Source organism: Caloenas nicobarica, chromosome Z (assembly GCF_036013445.1).
Source record: "Caloenas nicobarica isolate bCalNic1 chromosome Z, bCalNic1.hap1, whole genome shotgun sequence".
Classification (NCBI taxonomy): domain Eukaryota; kingdom Metazoa; phylum Chordata; class Aves; order Columbiformes; family Columbidae; genus Caloenas; species Caloenas nicobarica.
The window spans coordinates 90,095,868-90,115,747 of record NC_088284.1 but is presented as its reverse complement, the minus strand read 5'-3'; the positions used below and the strand labels follow the sequence as shown (position 1 = coordinate 90,115,747).

Below are 19,880 nucleotides of genomic sequence, written 5' to 3'. Positions count from 1 at the left end.
ACTTGAAATACATATTTTTAATTGATTTCTCGTCACTGAGCTGAATAAATAAGAATATATTACCACTGTCTGGTATCTACGATGGCTATGGTATATTTTGTAACCATTTGCCTCTCTGTACTGCGGTGGGGCAGTAAGTAAATACCTCTAGTTTTGTTTTTTCCTGAAGCAGAAATTCTGTTTACTTCTATCGTCCCCTCATTTCACAGACTTTTTCTTCTCTAATCTGTTTTTGTCTCTGCTTCCTCTCCTGCTTCACCTGTCCTTTCTTCTTAGTTTACATATAAAGTGTGAAGCTCTTATAAGATGCCCGGAGGACGGTAAGCTGGAGAAGGCCCCAGGCTGGAACTGGGGTGGCAGTGGCAGGTCCCTGTGTCCCCAGGCTGCCTGGGGAGGGACTGGCGGAGCCATGGTGTTTTCCTCCGGCAGCCCACCTGTGTCCCCAGCACCCCATGCCACGGGTGCCCCACAGCCCGGCAGCACCCATCAGTTGCATTGCATGTAGAAGCACAGTATCTATAGTAAGAATGATCCTTATGGGTCCTTTCCAACTTGAGATATTATACGATCCTAAGAATTTATTCTGCCAGAAAGGAGTGCTGTACATCATTGTATAAGTTACTTGTATGCAGCTAGTAATATCAACTTTTTAACATTGCACCCCTTTTAATTAGTTCTTCCCATTTGTGTGTTTTGTTGGCAACATGCTAAAAACAGTTGTGTTTGCACAGAGCGATTCAGTGATGAATTGCAATTTCATACAGCTTGTTTAGCAGCTCGTCTTACTGCTGTCCACCATAGAGAAGGGAACATCACCTGGCAGGACGTGGTCTTTTCAGAATGTGTTTCTGTTATAATCTGCTGGAGTCCTCGCACAAGGTGCATGCACTCTCTTTTCCTGAACTGTCGCAGACAAAAAGGAATATATTTCCTTTAGCATAGTATTGACCATACCATGTTGATTTGATATTGACAATGGCTTACTGCATAATGAGATATTTGTACTTGCTTCCAGTAAAATTTTGAGATCAGTTTGCTCAACTGGTCTTTTTTCACTGTTTCTGTGTTTCCAAAACTGTGTTTACAGTTTTGGTAAAAGCCTTTGGACGGTGTGATTACCCAAGTGCTCAGATCTTTGTTTTATCTTTCCAACACCTCTATTTCTTATTCATTTGAAAAAAATCCTCTTTCTGAGAGCCTGATTCTCCTTGCAGTCTCATAAGAACAGAAAAGCAGATGTCTGTTAGTCTAATCTGATCATAAAATCCTGTGTTCTCTAATCGAGTGGCAGCTGTATCCTGAAGACTTTTTCTTAATTAGAAGTTGAAGGCTTTTTCTATTAAATGATAGTTTGGCCACAGAGAATGGTGTACTGCTATTTTTAACCATTCAAGTACCTTTTAACAGTTTCTTCAATCAGTTTTTTACTATGTTTTAATTTTTATCATGTATTCAAATATTTTGCTGGCATTTCTAACTAGACTGATTTCACAATAAAAGGTGGTCGTAAGACAGGTACTGTTATTGGCATTGGTGTCAAACCCTTAGTTTGGCTGTATTTGCACATTTCTATTCCTAAGCAGAACTCATGTAGCTTCTAATGATCTCATAGATGTCAGATTGAACTTGTCAGTGCAATCTAGTAGCCAGAAATTCCACTGACAATGAGTGGCATGAACTCTAATCTAATTTGAAGTACATTTCCACCATAGATAAGGAATCTCAGACTGTCATTCAAGCCGGTAAAAGGCCGTGAGATCTTTAGCATTGGTCATGGCAAACATTAGATGATTTAACAAACAGGAGGTTATACAGCAGGAGAATGCAAAATATCCCCAAGGTAAGTGCAGCTGAAATAGTCTGGAATCGCAAATTAAGCCTGAAGAGATGTCAGTCTTATTGGCTGGGAAAAACATTTTATTGAGCCATGCCATGCCACCAGGCTTTTAGAAAGCTGCATGTGATGCTACTAAAAAGGTAAAATCTTGTCTCTCACTCCAAAATGTAGTCCATGAAGAAGGCAGTTGTTCAGGGTATGGAAGGTTTGAAGTCTGTGATTTTGGAGGCAGGCTCTGACAGAGATGCTTGGGAGGACTTTGGTGTCTTCCTCCTTATCCAGACCTTTCTTACCTCCAGAGCTCTGGCTGTGAAGATGTTGGAGTTTGTGACTCCATCCCTCCCATGCTCCATTCTGCAGGCATACACAGCAGTGTGACTGCATCCCTCTGTGGTTTGCAAGTTTTTAACAGTTTTGGTACTGCCACTAGTGCTAACAGTACTTCTAACAAAAGGTTGGTATAATGTGCTCTGACAGAACCAGATAAGCATTAAATGCTAACTTAAGGATTCTGTGTTCAGGCTTTAAACTAAGTAGTAAAGAGATGAAATGCTGAATGTATCCCATTCAGAACATATCTTATGTTTTTAACTCTTGGCTAAAAAGGGTTAGTATCACCAAGATGCAGGATTAATTGATGTAGCAGACAGAAATTCATGCTATTTTCTACAGTGAGGTAGCATAAAATGCCGTGTGACTTACCAGGTAATTTGGCTATTGGGCCAAGTCTCTTTGTGCGCAGGTCCCGCTGCTCACGTCTGGTAGTGCTCTGCCCTCGCACTGTCTGGCGCCCACCTTCCTGGCCCCTGGTCCGATATCTGACGAGCGCTGTGCTGACCTTCTCTGGGGATCCCTGGTGTGAAATTTAATTTATCACACTAGCTGTCTCAGTGAGATCAATGTAAGAAAATGGATTCAGAATAATATTTAATTTGCAGGATAAATTGCAGCAATTTATACCTTGTAAAAGAGGAACACACTGAGTAGGTGTTTTTGAAAAGACCAAGCCGTTTTTCCTTGATTTCTGCTGTCATGGCAGCTGAAGAGGGTGGCATTTATGTTTCTTTTCAGTTGTGAAAAAGTAGATTTTAAACCTCTCTACTTGAGATGAAGAAGTGTGGCATAATGCTGGTTTTAAACCTTAAGTCCAACCCTTGCCTTGATACAACACGGTTTCTTTTGGGCTTTAGAGGGTGATGTTTAAATTGCATATCCAGACAGGGATGAAGAACAGAATCTGCCTGACCACATCACGTTGTGACTACCCCGTGGAAGAAATTTGTAGTTCCTAGAAAAGGCAAGACAAAAACAAACTGTAAAATAAATGTCTTAAAGATATGAAGAAAAAGATAAGGGGAAGCTGCTGCAGCCAGGACTTCTAGGTGGGAGAAGTTCTTTAAGTGTGTAGCCTAGCTCATTCTTGGAATGAGGGACATTTTTCTTGCAAAAGCAGAAAATAGATTCAACTGCCTTTCCTACTCTAAATCATCTACAGATATTCACTGCTTTCAGTATTCTGCGTGCATTCATTTTTGGTATTTGAAGAAAATGCAATTCACTTGCAACATGCCCAAGATACTGAATCCAGCTGCCTGTAATTCCTTTGAAGGTAATGTCCCCATATTTAAACTTTGGATTAACCTTTTCATATTGAACAGAGTATTGGTACTTGAAATTACCCTTGTCCATAGTTTGATTACTAGTCGGACTAGATAATTGAACCTGGGCTTTTCAGTAAAACAGGAAGAATATTTTGCATTTTGTTCTTGATTAATAACGAGTATTCCTTCAATCTAGAAGTGTGGCAAGGAAAGTCAGTGTAGAAATGGAGTCCAACTAAAAATGTTTATTCATCTGTGTATCATGGAATGTGGAGAAGATCCATTCGGATGAATTTTTCAGCTTTAGTAGCAAAGGAGTTCTTAAGAGCTGAAGGATTCCAGGATGTCAAACTGAATTGGGATCCATGATTTGTGAATTAAGCGCTGGGCTCAGGTTCTGTGACCATTTCAGGCAGTGCTGCTCAGTTCGTGTCCAGTGGTGGCTGTTGCACTGGAACACTGTCCTCCCTGCACGGTCCAAGCTGGGGGCTGCACACCAAGAATTTCCACATCCTGCTCGGAATTCTGACGTTTCTGCATTCTGCCAATAGCGTAAGCATTCCTTCAAAATCCTGGAATCCTGAAGTTCATATCAATGAAAGTATGAGCTCTGCAGGGAGCACGAAGAGCTATCCAACTTTACGGGAGAGTCGTATGAGGAGAAAACAATTTGTCTCATGGCAGAATGCAAGGAAGAAGAGGAAGGTGTATGGGGCCTGAGTTGCAATGGAAAGAATACGAGATTAACTTTTCCTGCTTGATGTTCCGTGTGGGTGGTGTTTCTGCCTGAGCTCCCCCTGCTGCAGACAGTCCCTGTGCGGTCCCAGCAGAAGAATTTGTGCTGTAGCGGCAGCACGTGTACCTCGTTCTGTGACTGGATGCCAGCCAGAACTGACACAGCTGATTAGTAAATGACAGTAGGTAAAACAATTATTGAGAGGACTAGAAGACTCATTAAAGAGAGGGCCTGCGTCCACTTATTCATTCCCATTAGCTGAAAAGTCACTTTGTGCATCTACGGTAATTAGAAGCACATAATGTCCGTGGAGTAGCCCTCAAGGTTTTTGGTCCTGGATCACTGTGAAAGAGTTTTTTCTCTGGAGAAGTCCTTTGGTTTAATTTATTTCTCTGCTTCTGTATTTCTCTCTCCCTCATGTGGGCACGCAGAGGTTAGTTCCACAAGAAAAGATGGCAAGGTGACAGGCAGGAGATCAGAAAGTTTGTGCTTTTGATTTCTGCTGTCTTCTCATTCTAGTTTCTCTTGAGGTTATGGAAGGTTTTGTCAGGGTTTTCTCAGTTTTTCTGGCCAAATCTAATTTGTAGAGTTGATTCTGCTTCAGTAAAGCCCTCTGTATTTTCCTTCTTAGATGCATTACTCTCAAGTGCCAGTGAAGAGTTGCCAGAGTCTGTAACTTCTCAGTCAATAAAAACATCTTCAGCAATACTTTAATTCAGGTCTAGAATTTCTGTTCTTAATATTTCAGAAATTGTACTGTTAATTAAGAATAAAATTTAAATTTATCCTTGGGGGAGGATTTTCTGTGCTAAGTTAAATACCAACCTTGATTCTGCAGTTCTGTTTGTCTGCACTACAATCACTTGTTTTCAATCACTTTTGACATGGTGATTTACTCATATTTTTTAATGTTTACAATTCATATTTAGTTCTCAGAAGAGATTGGGAAACTTGAAGACAAAGTCGAATGTGCCAATAATGCTCTGAAAGCAGATTGGGACAGGTGGAAGCAAAACATGCAGTGTGATATGAGATCAACGTTCACTAACGTGGCTGAGAATAATCTCCATTATTATGAAGAGGTAAAACACTTTCTCATTGCAATGTTATTTTTTTCATCGATTATTTCAATGGAGAAGTCCATAGGTTGTCTGTAAAGAGGAACTTTTGCATTTTAGTTCAAACCTATGTTAACTTCAGAATCAGTTTTTGCAGGAAGAGGGAGGCAGTTGTCCTTAATTTGACACATTTCAAGCAAAACGTATTTTGTGCCCAAGTGGCTGATCCTGAGTTCATCATCGACAGAGGGCACTCTCGTTTTACTAACCACACCAATTTGGAACGTATTTTTCGGTTCAACATCAGCTGCTATATTTCAGTTTGGAAACCTTTTGCTGTAACTGCATGAAGAAACCCTCTGGAAAGCTCAAACTTGTGTAAATGATCTTATATGAGGAAACGTTTAAATGTGATTCCATGTCAGACAGCTCATTCAGGAAGGTCTCATTATTATCTCTCTGAGGAATTGTCTACCACGAAATAATCAGATTTTACAAGGATAAAGAACAATACAATTTTGAGAAGTCAGTATGAAAAGCTTATTGCACTTTTTTAAAACAAAACAATGCTGCAAGTGTATACAATTAATAAATGGACTCTTTTTATAACTGAAACTTACTACTTCGGAAAGAAAGAAAAGTGGTTGAAATTAGATTTTTATTTTCAACTCAAATGCCACAGCTAATATTCTCGGTAAGAATTCCATTTTACAATAATATATACTAAGAAAGAGACCTTGAAAACATATCACAATATATGTTAAGCAGTCTGTGATGTTTCTTCATGGCCAAGACGTTGAATGAAGTGCGCATTTTGAAAATATCCCAGCTATCCTGAATTTTTTAAAATAATTTCTCCTTATTTTGTGAAAAAATGGAATGCACTAAGCCATCTATTAATCATAAATTAGTAATTTTCACAGATATATGTTGATATCTGTAATTTCCAGTCCTGCGTTCTGAACTTTTTATGGATTGCCCGTTAGCCAATGACAGTGTCCCAATTTTAGAGATCATTTTGTTAAAATGTAATTGAAAAGACAGAGCTCTTGATAATCGAGTCTAATTAATTAACATACAGACTGTGAGATGCATGGACATTGACAATCTGTTGTTACATATTAAGATCAAAATATTTTCTCAAATCAGGCAGCAAGCTTTTGGCATCCTCTCACATTTTCTTCAGTTATTAATGATCCCTGACTTCTATATCAGCAATATGTATGTTACAACTATGCTAAATATCTCAGAATATTTTGTTAATGAATGATTAGCTAAATTAAAACACAAAAATAATTCTTTGGTTCTCTTTCCTATCTAGAAGAAGATTTTGCTGAATTAGAATTTTAATTCAGAATGCCAAAGCTCGTACTGTACAGGAAATTATTATAATTAAGTCACAAACTGCAGAAGATCGTTCAGCTATCTCTGTAACTGCCAGTGGTTCTTAAATAGCCTCTGAAATACTGAACGAATTGGTTTATACTGAGACATTATTCTTTGTTGGTGCTTTTTTTGAATATTGAATTCTGTATAAAAGGTTTTTGCTGTTAATATCTCAGTAGATCTAATTTTAGAAGAAAACAGCTTATCTTACTACAGCAGCAATAATAGAAAACATTGTGCTAACTGTATCCCTCCTTGTTTGCAAAGTGAGGGCTTACCCATTCTTTTTCCTGGTTTATCAGAAAATCATTATCTTAATCCTGGCATTCGAGACAAATTAATAAAATTAATATTTAGATTGGGAGTTTTGATCCAAAATATGCATGTTTATTTGAGACCTGTGGTTAACGCTGATGGTTAATTATTGGAGAAATGATTACTGTGGGAGGCCCTGATATTACAAACTACAGGTGCGGAAGGCACTCGTGAAAGCAGCAGAAGCAGCAGCTTTCGCTGTTTGGAAGTGAACTTCGGGAAGGGAATCTCAGAAACCTGAGAATCAGAATATGATTTTTATGCTTTCAGTAGTAAAAAAAAAATCCTACTTTAAGGATAGTATTGTGAGTCTCACTCATTAAACTAGTCCACAAACACAGTGCCTGTTACGGTGTTTTTCACTCGTTCAGTCACGTTCTCTCACATGCCCGAAGTTAAATTACTTGTTCGTGCTTTTGATACACCATTTGATGCTTCCTAAGCCTTTCCATGCTGTAGCATCCCTCATCCTATTTCTTGCCTTTTGTTTTTCCCAAAGCATGTTCTGTTTTTCCCCTCCAGTTAAACTCCTATTCTGCCCCTCCACGAGCAGCATCCCATTCCCTTCTATACAGCAGCATTTCACTGTGCTCCCCATTATTCCCCAACCTTGCTGACTCCATTCCCCAGGCACACAACCTAACCAGGGTCATTCCTGTGAGAGGCCGTTCTCTGCATCCCTGAAATTTCTGACAACTGCAGAGTAACAAGATACAGACACCTCATGTTTTCTGGTGGCTTTTGCAATAGAAATCCAGTCCTTCAAGGCTGGATAAAACTAAAAATGGTGTGATCGAGTACAACATAGCAGTGTGTCAAATTATACTCCTCTTTGCCACAATATGAGGAAGGAGTGTGACCTTACATTTGTTTGGATTTTTCTGTAACTGTAGTTGCCCAAGTATTCTGCTGTCAACTTGTCGAGCATCACTTCGCTAGCATAAAGGAATACGTCTCCCTTAAGCTGAATTAAAGTTCATGTAACATGAAGTACTACTTTAAAGTGTTACCTGAAATTATGTTTCTCCGGATTTACTACTTCAAAACAGTAGAGCTACTTCTGTTGCCTTCCAGTTTATTAACTATCTACATTTAATATACTTGAATAAGAATGGTTCCTTTGATTCTACAGCTGTGGAATCGCCAGTCTCTTTGTGTCTCTCAATGTGCTAACTAAAGCCCTGTGTTGCAAATTTACAGGATGCTCCTATGCAGGCCTGTGAGAATGAAGGCTTTCCTGTGCTCATGTACAAGCTATGTTACAATACATTTGAATACATTGTCATTTAGGAACCAAGAACTACCGTGACTGACCAATTGTTTGGAATTGCTGTAGCTGGTCTCAAGAGTTCACAAAGTTCCCTACTTCCTTTTCTCTGCTTCTGGAAAAGAGTTGGATACATGCTTAAGTCTCTCTGTATTCCACAAAGGCTTAAAGCCGGTAACATACTGTATTAATAATGACTGTAAATGCATTGCTAAAATAGGGAAGATTTTCTGAAAAAAATATGAAAAGGTTTTAATTTTTTAAAATTCAGAACTTTGCTCCTGTTTCTGAAGTAAATACCATTGATTTGTCTGTCTTACAGAAAAAAGTTATTGAATGTGTTAACGCCGTACCATTTATTTTATTCCTTCTCCCCATGCCTGAGGTGTGACACTATTGTCTGAACCAGCCCACCCTGGGCCAACAGAGGTACCGCCGAACTCCTGAAATCACAAGCTGCCCGCAGGGTGGAACTGAGGCTGAAAAAGCTGATTGTCACCAGGAGTATTTTCATTAAGTTAGGTATAGATATTCTGCAGAGCCCTAAGGATGCAGCATTACTAAAACCAAAACAAGATACAGAGTTGGTGGTGGTGGTGGTATTTAGCCAGCACGTCCGAAGTGTTCCTGGTGCAAATTAGCAAAACCAAACCAGGCAATGTTGAACTCCATAGCCCTTAGACATTTACTAAATTTTTCCTTTTGTTTTTCTCGTGTGTTTACTATAGCCTCTAGGATATTTCCAGCATCAAAGAAAAAGAAACTCTGTAATTTTCCTCAGCAAAGAACTTTGTTAATGTTTTCTATTTAGAAAAAGCACCATCATAGGTGGCTAGATTTTGCAATCCGATCCAAAGACTAGTTAGACCTTATATTTGGCTTTCTACTGCTCACGAGGCGCTCTAGTAAAGGCAGGAATATTGTGTTTTTCTCATAATGTAGGGTGATATTTAATTAGTTTTGGCATTGAAAGAACATGTTTTTTATTGTGCGTGGATGAGCTTTTGTTTTAAAGCATAGCCTCTAATTTTATTTTTCTCGTGTCTAACTAATCCTGTTAAACCTTTGCAGCTTAATCAGATAAAAAGCTAAAGTTATCTTAGATATAGTGAGATTCTTGTTGGTATTGACATAGCTTACTCTTTTCCAAAAATATAAATAATTTCCTGATTTTCTTATCTATTTCAAGTATAATTTAGTTTCTTTCTGTAACCTACATTGTTGTATAAGCTTAAATTGATCCAAAAGATTTATTAGTGCAAAACAATACTCCTTCCCCATTACAGCTACTTCCCTCTAACTCCAAAGCCTTTATATACCTCTCTACCTGGTAAAAGCTGTAGAAAATAAATGAGATTTGTTGTTTGCCCTAGAGGCCTCTGCAGTGAGGCATTTAAGTAGTCATTTGGTTGCACAGCAAAAAGTGAGCTGCTCATGCATGGTGATCACATCCTACCTTAGCAGTGCCTGGGAATTTCGCTAACAAACTTCATGTGATTTTCAAAAGTTCCCACATGGCTGAGCCAGTTTGTCTCTGAGAATGTCACTTCAAAGCCAGATCCACCTTTGAACCCTCATTCACTTCAACCATAAAACTGTATTTTATATACTTTTAGGAAGACTTTTTTTTAATAGTGGGAATCACTGTTTCTATGCACTCTAGTATTTGTTTCCTTGCGCCCAGAAACTATGAAAGTATTTTTTGTCTCTCTCTGAGACACACACAAGACTTGATTTTCAGATTCTACTCCAGAAAATGCCATCATAAATGGTATTTTTAAGGTATCAACCATGGAAAACAGGGAACTGGAACAGAAAAACACATGGCATGCGACACACTGCTGCTATCATCACTACTACACATCCTATTTTTATATCTCCTTTTTAGTTAGATATGCAATTGTACTATATAAAAACCTTTTTGCTGTTTTTTCTAAAAATGATGTTGCAGAATAGATGTGTGACCTGCAGTAGTAATCAGTATATTTTAGGCAAAGTAGCCTTATTTAAGCTCTTGCTTTTTCTTTTGTATATGTAGGCTTTTTTGTATCTTCCACCAGGCTTTTACAAGTAATTGGATTATGAATTTCAATCCTATGCATGCACATTTAATTTCCTGGGTTTGGTTTTTCTTTTTTTCTTTTCCTTGCTGTCTCCTTTTTGAAAGCTGACTGATCCTCTGTTTAGATCTCCATTATCAACCTCCCAGGAGAATGAAGTAAAAATCATTCTGTAATAATATTGAAGTATACATCACTAACAAAATGTCGTTTATGCAGTTCATGCTTCACAATATAAAAAAGCTTGAGCCTAAGGCACAGAGACCTAGTTTTGTTTTGATATGGTTAATTATAAAACTTGTCAGCTGTAGCGGCACTGTGATGTCTGACAGTGAAATGAGCCACCATTGCTCTTACATTTTGGCAAATGTGGGGTTTTTATATAAACGAAGCTAAATTAAAAACTGAGTAACTTGTGTAACTGAAAAAATGCTTTGCATCTTTGTCTGGAAAGACTTCAGTAGATTGTATCTATCTGGTTAGGCAACATATTGTGATTGTATTTTAACGCACAGTTTGGCTCACTGTTGCAAAGATAACAGAAAGCCGTTTTTACATTTCAGTCAGTGCAGATATATGTATTTTAATTCACTTTACTGAAATTATAGAATGACAAAACATGGAATTACATGGTATAAATTAAACTGTGGTTCAGACAATAAATGTCAGTCATTGCCAACAAAAGACTCTTCAGGACACAGTGATCATTTCCTCTCCCACACCTAGAAAAACCCTGGGAAAAGAGCTGTTCCTGGCAGCCTTCTAGGATGGGTAATCCAGGCCGGGCTCTAGCAAACAGAAATCTGAGTCCGAGCGCCACAGTGAAGACACATTGCGAGCAGCTGCCTCATTGACATTTTAAAACCAAGATGCCACCTTCCAGCTCAAGCATCTCAGATAGACTCAGCTGCCAACAGTGGCATGCAAAGTCGGGGAGAATCTAATGATCAAACCTTAAAGGCTTTATACAAAATGTCAAAAAGACCTTTTAAGTCAGAAATCAGTTTGCAGCGCTTGCAGGTCACTGTTCATGCTAGAACTGTTTTCACCATTTCTCCCTGATTTTGTATTTACCATTTCAAACTAACATTTCTACAAAAAGCCAATGAAGAAAGCAGATTTCCATGTGAGCCTTATCCTGTTATTCCTCTCTTCTCACAGTAATTCAGACCTTAGATGTGCTCTGAACAGCAGCATAATGTTGTGTGCAAAAGCAGCAGAAGTTAGTTGGGAATTCCGTCAGCAAGATCAGAAAAGAAAGACTGGGAGAGTAGATTAATGGTTTCCATTGTCTAGGGCACAATATATGAATAACAGGAACAGTCTCTAACATGCCTGATTACAACCAAAAACCTATGCAGAAATAAAGTCCTGCGTACTTTTTTCCCCGTGGTCTCTTAGGTCAGGCGGCTGTTTTAACATCTCTCATTATCTTGCAGACCCATGTCTTCTACTATTTAATGTTTTTGGAGACATAATCGGTGCTGACTTTTGTTTGCTTTCTCATGTTACTTTTGTGACTCCTGATTTTATGGGTATCCCTGGTTCTGCGTCCTTGTGTCATCATGGATTCTCCCAACTCTGCTCATCCTGTGCATCTTCTTCATTTTGCTCTTTGAGCTTATACTTTAACATTATTCATGACTATCAGATCCTCCCACTCGTCTGCTTGCATGCAGATATGCAATAATACCAGGACCTAGGCTCTTCAATGTAATATGATTAAATCTGCATATTTAATGGTAGAGTTTTGAAGTCATTCACTAGAAAAGTCTAATAAGACAGAGTTAGGTGGCTGTGAGTTCAAGCAGCATGGATACTAGTGTATTTTCCCGGTCTCCTAAGCAATGACAGATGGATGCTAGATATTTCATTGTAGCTGGGCATAGCAAATTACTGTGGCTTGAATAGCTTATGGCAAAAGTTTTCACTTAGGAACTGATGCTGTTTTCAGGGTACTGATTTAATTCAAAGTTCAGATAAATGGAGTATGCTGTCAAGGTTTTAATATAAAAGAAGATAATTCCTGAGAAGTTTCAGAAGACTTATTTATAGTGAGTATTTCAGATTCTTCATGAAAAACCTGTCTACAGTGAGTAGTAAATAAGCTGCATTGTCAAGAGCAATAGGTGTGCATGTATAAGTCAAAATTTTATTAGAACATTTAAATTTCAAGGGTTTTTCTCAACGTCATCAAAACAATAAAATTCTTATATTAATTTGCCTGCCCTGTTCTGATGACAGACTTGACATAGTAGAAACCTGGTACTTTGGGTAACAAGCATCAGCACACCATGGGTTACCTAGTGTAGCCTTGCCATGACTGTCAACACTAATCTATAATTTATAATGGTTTGCCAAGCTGCCAATACTCATTTAGGCCAAATTGAATCAAAATCATTTGGGGATTTTTTTTTTTTCATTTTACTGCCTACAGTCTTGGTGCTTCAAATTAAAAAAAAAAAAAAAGGGTTTTACAATTATAAATACATTTTTCCATGAGGAGAGAAATGCTACTTCTTGTAAGGATGACAATTTGCCTACACCCCACCCCTGCTTTTCTGGTCCCATTTCTTTCTCATTACTCAGGGGAAAAATGAATTCTCTGTATGTTTAGGAAAAAAATGGTTTAATTTAACTTGGAAAGAAAATTGGATATAGGATAGGAACCCACAGAGATTACAAGAGAACTGTGCCTGACAGCACACTTTCTGTTTGGAAGTGATCTTTGTCTGTAACTAAAAGGAGAGATTAAAGAAGAGCATAATTAATGTTAGCATCTTCCATGCTCACACATACAATTACGATGCTCACACTGTGTGCTTGTCATTATGTAAAAGTGACCTTTACAGCTCACTCAGCATGTTGGCTAACATTTTGCATATCACTGAGCTGCCTAGGAAACCATATTTTGCTCTTACCATAGTCCCACAAAAGCAGCTTGTGACAATGCGTATTTATTCTGCTATTTTTTTTTTCTTCTTTTTCTCCTTGGCTACCAGTTTTACAGAAATCTATCTGCTATATTCATATGTATCTGGGTTTTTTTTTTTAAGTGCCTTGCTACGTGGGAGTCCTTCCTAGCATCTCAAACAGTGGATCTTCATGTGGAAGAAGATTCTGAAGAGAGGCCTTGAGTAGTAACTCCGCTTGATCTCTGCCTTTTCCATGAATTTTCTCCCAACCAAAGAAGTGCTTTCTATGAGATCAGATACATTATTAAATTTAACCGTTAAAAGTCAATGACATACAGGAAACCAGCTTATTGAAAACTCAGGTATTCTAGTCCTGAAATACATTTTGGAACATGCTATATATTGCTTTATATTGCTTAGCTGTGATTTTACATATTTTTATGCAAGTGTTTGCATATAATTGTTTTCATAAATATTGCATAATTTGGATATAAACTATTTTAAATATGTAAAAATAGCTCCATTTTAATAAAAAGTTTAATAAGGAAAGCTTATCTTCATTCTGTATCCTAGTCTTTAAGAAGCATTTTATTATTTTGGAGTGCTCGTTATGTTGTCTTTGTTGAGGAAATTCCTGTACCTGTAAAATTACCTAGCCTAGTCTTCAAGGGGGATTATTTTAATAGATGGTGCTAGTCACCCAATGGCAATGTGGTATGGAAAGACACTGAACATGTTCTGTGAGATTAATGCTGCTTAAAGTACTGTTAATTCAGTTTTCAGTTTTCAGCATTTACATGTCTATTAAACATCTTCAATTTGACGTTTTTTAAAGGATAGAGAAAAAACAGACAGTTCATAAACCAGACTGTTTCTACAATGATACAACGTTAGTCGCAGCACTGATCCTGCCAACACAAGAGCTTCCATTTGGAGCGTGCAGGATCAAACCTTTCACTCCCATGGCTGACCTCCCTGTAATTCTTAACTTCCTCCCCCTCTGGATAGCCAGCGTGGAAGAGAAAGGGATAAGAAAGGAAAAGAGAATTTTGCATTAAAATGACGAGCTGATTCATTCACACAATATGCATTAAATTGTTCCCGTCATTGAATTATTCCACCCAAAAGGTCTGTCAGTCTGCACTTGTAATTCCTGCAGTTGTTCTCCCTGATAGTTAGGGTCTGAGCAAGCCTAAGTCTGAATATAGGAAGAATGAGGTGCAGGAATCGGAGACAGCCTAACCACAGCTCTGGTCTTGCAGAACAGCAGAGCTTCTGCACCTTCCCCTTTTGTGGTGGTAATTTGTGACCTTGCTCTTGTCAGTCGTCTCATGGCGGTGGGGCGTCAGTTCCTGGGCACAGGCTGCACTTGGGTGGCTGTGGACCTGTCCAAGCTGGATGAGTCATTTTGTGGCTTTGATCTGAAGAAATTTAGCTTGCAAGTGAGACCTGGAATACCAGCAGGGCCTTGTCAGCAATGCAGGACTGTTCTTATGCTGCCTCCATGCAGTATTAGTGAAAGCTCTGCTCTTTTATTTCAGCTATAAAATAGCAGTTAAGATGCCTCTGCGACAGCGCAGGGAGCAGAAGGCAGCACGCGTCTCACCCGAGTCCGTGTCAGGCGCAGGCAGCGCGGTGCCACAGGCTGTGCCGCAGTGTCCCGGCCAGCAGTGCGCATGAGGCATGGAAGAACAACGTGCCTGGACTATGCTCTTTCCCCACTGTATCCTTCCCGCTGAATTTTCTCTTTAACATCAGAGCTTCTGTCAACGTGCTTAACAGCCCGCAATGCCTTTCCCTGTGCTTTCTTTTTTCCCATCTAAACTTTTAGTATTTGCAATGCTGAATGTCCATTGATTCCACAATCAAATCATTTTGTGATTTACTAAACCAGCTACTCAATAATTTCAGCTAATGCCCTCTGCCTCTTAAATTGTGAGAAGAGATGAACAATTGTTTCCTATTTGTCTTCCTCGAGCCACTCAGGAATTTACAAACTTCTAGTGTGTCTCCCAAGTGCTGTCTCTTTTCCCAGAGGAAAAGCTGTAGCTTAATATCATCTTGTACAAAAGGCATTTCACATCTGTGCTCATTGTTTGCTTTTCTCTATATTTTCTAGTTCTGCTGCAACTGGTGTTCAAAATGCAGGCACACTAAAAATGTACATGTTGTCATAATTATGCTTCAATTTTTTTAATCATTCTTTCCTACTGATTCCTAATCTTTTTCTTAAAGTACTACTGAGTGCTGAGCTGCCATTCCATAGAACTGTCCACCAACATTAAGAGCTATTCTGAAGGTTACTAAATAATTTAATTTCCATCAGTGTGTATATATAGGAGAACTGGCTTTTCCCCAGTGAGCATTAATTTGCATTTATTAATACTCAATTTTGCCCGCTGTTTTTAGCTCCTAATCTCAGTAGTGTATGGTCTTATAAACAGGATTCCAACATGACAGACAGCAGTAACACTCTGAATACCAGATAAGCGAAAGTTCAAGAAATTGAGCTTAAACAGGCTTACCTAGAAGGATATGAACATTTAAGTGTTACCAAAAACTAAGTACTGAGCCTCTACTTTAGGCTCCTCTAAGAAAATGTAATGTCTGGTTAGCTGAGATGGGGCATGCCAACAGGCATTGCATTGATTTTACCTGTTCATTCTGCCGGAGCAGAAAGCTGCTTTCTGAGGCATTTAGAAATCAGAAGCACCACTGGAGTTTTTGCATCCTTGGTAAAAACGTGGCCTGCCGTTCATTATGTTCATGATTTATTTTAATTTATTTTCCTCTTTAGCTAGACCATAACTGAGGAGGGGAGGGGAAGACTTTAGTAATCATTTATACAGAGGCTTTCTTGTGACCATATTGTTATTTTTGTGATTTTCTAGTAGCACTATCATCATAATGCAAAACCAAGGTCTGTTCTTAAGTGCAATGAAGGGTTGTTCTTTTTGTGTCGTACAAATACTTTGGAAACTTATAATTTTATAAAGTCTATTGTGTACTTAGACATATTTCCAAAGATTTTTCTTTTATGGAGGCTCACCTTCCTTAGGCTAATGCTTAGAAAATGCTTAAACTATTCAATTACTCAAGATCAATCTGCCTGTTTTTACTGGATTTTCATTCTGCTGTTTTCAGATATTTTCCTAGACCCCAACCACTTTAAATAATTCCTGAAGTGCCAGAAGTCTGACTAGGAATTCAACTTTCAGCTGCTTACAGCTAAAAGCTTCTGTCTGGAGGCCTCAACTTTCTTCTGGAGATTTGGAGACTGAAAATAATTAAACACTTAAAAGGCAAATCTGATCTTCAAGAAAAGAAACCAGTGTAAAAATGATGCAATATTTTAGTGTATCTGTCTGCAGAGAGCATGAAACAACAGCTCTGAGTGGTAGAAAGTCTCCCATTCAGTTCTGTGTGGCTTTCATTATCAAATTCTGTGTGACATCACTTCAAAAACAACATTAGTGTTTTACAGTAAAACAGAACATTCAAACTGCACCTGCAGTTTCCTAGCTAGATAATCACCACCCGTACAACACCGAACTGGCACAGTTTATCAGCTTCCCCAGGCAGCCAGAGAAAACGTGGCCGAGTGTGTTTTCTTGGTCCAACAACTCCATTTTTCGCAGTGAGGCCCTTTCTGCCCAGTGCCAGAGATGGGACCACTGGTGGGTCGTCGCGAGTTACTGGTCAAGTACTTCTGAAGTGCCCATTACAGCATTTTGAATTTATGTACAGCCGCTTAGAAAGCATAAGTCAGATAAATATTTAAAAGAATGAAAAGAGGTGTCCTTTTGCTCAGAGTTCAGTCTGCAAGCCCCAGCTCCTGGCTAACCACAGGCAGCTCCCTCGGAAGTGTGGTTGCACAGCGTGTGGGGCTGCAAGGGTTAATCATCTTGGTCCATGCCTTGGCCATAAAGAGGAAACAATTCCAAGACAGAAGAAAAGGTCAGTTGTTGAGAACATGCTGCCTCTTTATATGTTAGCGGTTCATACCTAGGACTGGTAAACAACGCACTTCTCTCTTGAATTAGACTGAAAACACTTATAAAGACAAAAAAACCCACCAAACATACAAAAAGCTTCTCAGCTACCTAACAGGAGCTGTTCCCAGCACAGATTGCTGGTAACAAAGGTAAAACAGAGATGGCTTGTATGGGAAAGACATCAGTGGCTCTAAGCACTGAATGATTTTAAATGGTTGCCTGGTACAGACTCCGTCACTTGACAAGTGATCTGTGGCAGGACACGTGTCCAGAGAAAAAGGAAATAAATACAGGCATAAAAAACCAGCTGCTGGTCCCTGCTGCTGTCAGCCTGCACCCAAAATAGTAACTTCAAAAAGATTTGGGCTTTATATATTGAAATTATTTCATTTGCCTGATAGCTATGGGCAGGATTTCACTGATAGCATCACTAAAATAAAGATAATGCTGACATAAATTAATCATGAGACCAACCTTCCAGCAGGAGCTTTGCAGGCCAGGAGGAATATCAAGGGGTTTTCTTTCTTATGCCCACATCGCATTTTAATACTACATGTCAGCACTACCCACTACATTGCACAAACAGTCCCTTGCAGCTTTATGAAGAACTGATGAGGGCAGAGGTGTATGCAATAGGCTTCTCTGATATGTTTTAGGTTTACCCAAAGGAAACGGCTAAATAAACATTTTCTGACAAATGGAGGAGCCCCACCTGCTAGCTGATGGGGCTGACTTGAGTGACTAGAGGGTCAAATTGTACAGCCTTAGCAGAAGGCACCTGGACAGAAAAACATTTATAAAGCCCTGCACAGCTTTGAAGCTTTTACCGTGTGAAATGAGCTGTGGATGGGCATTCTCTTACCTTAGCTCCAGCCCCATCATCGTCGTGGAGAGATCCCACAGATCCCACAGAGGCGGATTATTGAATACAGAGTGACTAAGAGAAATGTTGGCCAACAAACTGAACCTTAAACTCCTTCAAGAAACCTCCTGTGTTGCTTTTCCAAGCTGCAGCACTGCAGAGTGCAGCCCGACTGCAGGCAGCGGCTCTGCCTCGCTGGCAGGAACAGAGAGGCAACAGCTCATCCTGAAAGGGACAGCCACAAACTTTCAGTGGATTTGGGGGGTTTTGAGGACCTGAAAAGTGAAGGTACATCCTGGTTTAGGTAAGATACACGATTAAAGAAATGCAGAACTGTAAAAAGATGTCCTTGTTTAAAATATAATCAGAAAAATTATCATAAAACATTGTATTAGTTTTCCTACAGGCAAAAAGCCATACTTTGAGGTTTAAAATTTTTGATCTAGACTGTGAAATGACAGCAGGAATAATTCCTGTGATAATTGTATTGCTTAGCAGGTAGTTAAGGAATAAGCATTATTATGTCTGCATTAATAATTAACCAAGAGTTGCCAGTAAGCCACTTAACTGTCAAAGCCAAACTAAGAAACTTCCTCAGAATCAGGGCAGCGTTGATTACGTGGTGTGGGGAAGATTCACTCTTCTTTAAGTAATTGTTATAACACTATGTCAGCTTAAAGAGTGAATTGACTTGCTTAATCAAAAATAAGTGGTTGCAATGTCATAGTGTGTTTAATTTTCCTTTTTATTTACAAAAGCTAAACATCTCACCAGGCTGTTTTGCAAATGAAAAGAAGTAAGACATTTATTTTTTTATTTGCACTCTGGAATTGCATTCATTTAAATTATAAATTAGGCTTTCACCAGGAGGTAAAAAAACAGTATCTGTAATGAGAGCTGAGCAAGAAGCTCTATATGTGTACAACTATCACTAAGCTCCTTACTTCTAAGTGAAGAACTGTTTTTTTCACTCGGGCGCTGCATTATTTGGCTGTTGGTTACAGGACAAAGCCAGAGTTGCTCTGAACATCAGCACCTCCTGCCCAGGAGCCCGGAGAATTGTTTGGGCCCCACAGAGCTGGTGCTGAGCCTTTAAGGTTGGCAGCAACTACCTAAATGAGCATTGGCTTATTGGAGTTTCAGAATCAATAATGCATTTGCATCTCTTTTTACAGCTTGATCACTTCAATATACACAGCGCAAGAGTCCAAAGTTTCTATCTAGTAGAAGCAAAAGAGGGAAGTTTATGAGGAGCCCTTTCAACCTGAGAAGTATTCTGTGAGTCTATGAAAGAAAGTGAAAATTGAGAGTAATTCTATGAAGAGAAAGAAGACTATTACAGGAATTTAGTACATCCTCTCCTACTTTTGTCCACCAGTAATACCTTTTTCAATAAACAAAAAAATCCTGTCAGATACTCTGCTGACATAAAAGCAAGGCTAAAGCAAGGTTAGAGGAAGATTTATAATTGGGTTTGAGAGAAAATAGCTAAGTGAGAATAGCTCTTTGGAGACTATGTTTTCATTCACTAACAGGACAGTGCAAATTTTATAAACAAATTAACTGTGACAGCTTAACATAGTAATGTCAGTTGTTCAATATTTATTGGTACCTTCCAGCATGTTGCTTTATTCCTGTGACTGCACGTATTTTGTTGCCGTCTCACTGTGGGGAAGAAAAATAATCAAGAAATATAAAAGGGGAGGTGCAAAAGCAGAAAAAGCAACTAACTTAAATCTTCTGTGATTATTATTGTGCATTATGGCACAGAGTTGTTAAAAGAATTTTAATATATTATATAAATACAGTTGTGTCTCATTTTGTCACATATGGGCACAGCAAATGAAG

General features: G+C 38.8%; 2 protein-coding genes across 2 annotated transcripts in view; one reads left to right on the top strand and one right to left on the bottom strand.

Moving 5' to 3' along the window:
- Positions 1–13,613, top strand: part of SNX7 (sorting nexin 7) — a 30,247-nt gene extending 16,634 nt beyond the window's left edge. The window contains exons 8-9 of the mRNA XM_065655786.1: positions 5,104–5,256; positions 13,317–13,613. Coding sequence (XP_065511858.1) covers positions 5,104–5,256; positions 13,317–13,397 — 234 coding nt within the window. The 3' untranslated portion in view covers positions 13,398–13,613. The remainder of the gene's footprint in view (positions 1–5,103; positions 5,257–13,316) is intronic.
- PLPPR5 (phospholipid phosphatase related 5) overlaps positions 5,536–19,880 on the bottom strand; it is a 110,551-nt gene continuing 96,206 nt past the window's right edge. The window contains exons 9-10 of the mRNA XM_065655787.1: positions 8,244–8,315; positions 5,536–5,619 (exon numbers count right to left, since the gene is read on the bottom strand). Of these exons, the coding sequence (XP_065511859.1) occupies positions 5,536–5,619; positions 8,244–8,315 (156 nt within the window). The remainder of the gene's footprint in view (positions 5,620–8,243; positions 8,316–19,880) is intronic.